The following is a 1,502-nucleotide window of genomic DNA, read 5'->3' on the forward strand; positions in this document are numbered from 1 at the left end:
AGTAATAGTAATAAGATAATTATTATAAAATTAATTGTTGTTGTTATTGCAATTGTTTGTTTATTTATGGGTTAGTTATAATTAATATTATTATTAAATAATAATAATAATTATTAAATAATAATAATAATAATAATAATAATAAAATATTATTGTTATTAAAAGAAAAGTATTTTGACTTTTGTTTTAATGCATTTTTTCATTAGAAGTATTTATTTATTTACAGATATCTTTAAGTTTAAATACTTTACTATCTTTCTAGCTTAATATGCAGAAACAGCTATAAGCCATTTGTAGATTCCAATAAAAGTGTATACATTGTGACTCTGTGGTTTTAAAAATTGTGCTGTTTGAGCATCTCGACCAGCCAACCACATTAACATTGGCAATTCCTTTCGGTAGTGCTTAAGTTATTTTCACTAACCTTACACATTTGCATTTTTATTTGTTTATCTGTTTTTTTTTTTTTTTGCTGTGGCACTACAGATTCGGTGGAGGTGGTGCAGGCATGGAGTTCTATAATACCTGGAGAAAACGATCCGTTATTCCCATTCACCTCAATGGCAGCCCCGCAGGCACACAATCTGGATGCTGGCATCTTTGTTTCATGGCCACTCAGTAGAAATTTTTTTTTGAGTCCGTCACCTAAGCTGTAAATGCCATGTGATTGATCACTCTGTACTGGAACCCTTTGCAGCATATATTGAAACAGTTTTTTTTGTTTTGTTTTTATACTTCTGTAAAAATCTGGCTACATTTGAATAGCAGTCAATAAGTTATTTTTGCTCGCATAATGTTGTAGTCGCTCGCTGCAGACATTTCCCAGGAAACCTCACTTAAAGAGTGCATTGCAGATATTCTCTGTAATCAGGCATTTGTTGACAATGAAAGCTTTTTATGATTTATTTTAGGTTACAATTCACAAAGCGCATCCTAATACATCTTAATTAAATTAAAACCTGGTCAATATTTTTTACAATGCTTCCCTTCAAGAGTTGGTCCAAAACTCCAACTTTCAGTCACAATAACTTTTTATGTGGACACATTTTCTACTCTCATTTCACATTAACCAACTTTTTTTTTTTGACATGGGCTATTATTTTTCTCTGCTCCAAATTATGCAAAAAAGGCCCCCCAAAAAACTATTCTTTAGCACATTTAAACCCAAAACATTGTATAAAGTTTCAGAAAAATGACATGTCCTCAGCGTCAGCTATCTCCAAGGGTTTGTAATGCCGAGCGCATTGCAGAGTGGATTTCTGAATGGAATTGACTGACACCATCACACTGCCTTGTCTCCAGAGTCTCATCAATGTCAGGCACAGCAGCAGACCTGCCTGTCATCTCTGATATAGAAGCTGTCATTTGCTGTAAATCGAGCACTTGGCCCGGGCCGGCGGTTGGCCCTACGGAGGTGTTAAAAAAAGCACAAACTAAACAAAATGGAGGATGGCTGTAGGTCAGAAGAAGACAGGACTGCTCCCTTTTGACTATCAGTCTTT

General features: G+C 34.4%; 1 protein-coding gene across 1 annotated transcript in view; it reads left to right on the plus strand.

Annotated features, from left to right (window-relative positions):
* macrod2 (mono-ADP ribosylhydrolase 2) overlaps window positions 1-1,016 on the plus strand; it is a 37,297-nt gene extending 36,281 nt beyond the window's left edge. Inside the window, exon 4 of the mRNA XM_016533434.1 lies at window positions 487-1,016. Within this exon, the coding sequence (XP_016388920.1) occupies window positions 487-656 (170 nt within the window). The 3' untranslated portion in view covers window positions 657-1,016. The remainder of the gene's footprint in view (window positions 1-486) is intronic.
* Window positions 1,017-1,502: the final 486 nt, after the last annotated feature.

This window comes from Sinocyclocheilus rhinocerous, unplaced genomic scaffold (assembly GCF_001515625.1).
Source record: "Sinocyclocheilus rhinocerous isolate Xijiao unplaced genomic scaffold, SAMN03320098_v1.1 scaffold1515, whole genome shotgun sequence".
Lineage (NCBI taxonomy): Eukaryota > Metazoa > Chordata > Actinopteri > Cypriniformes > Cyprinidae > Sinocyclocheilus > Sinocyclocheilus rhinocerous.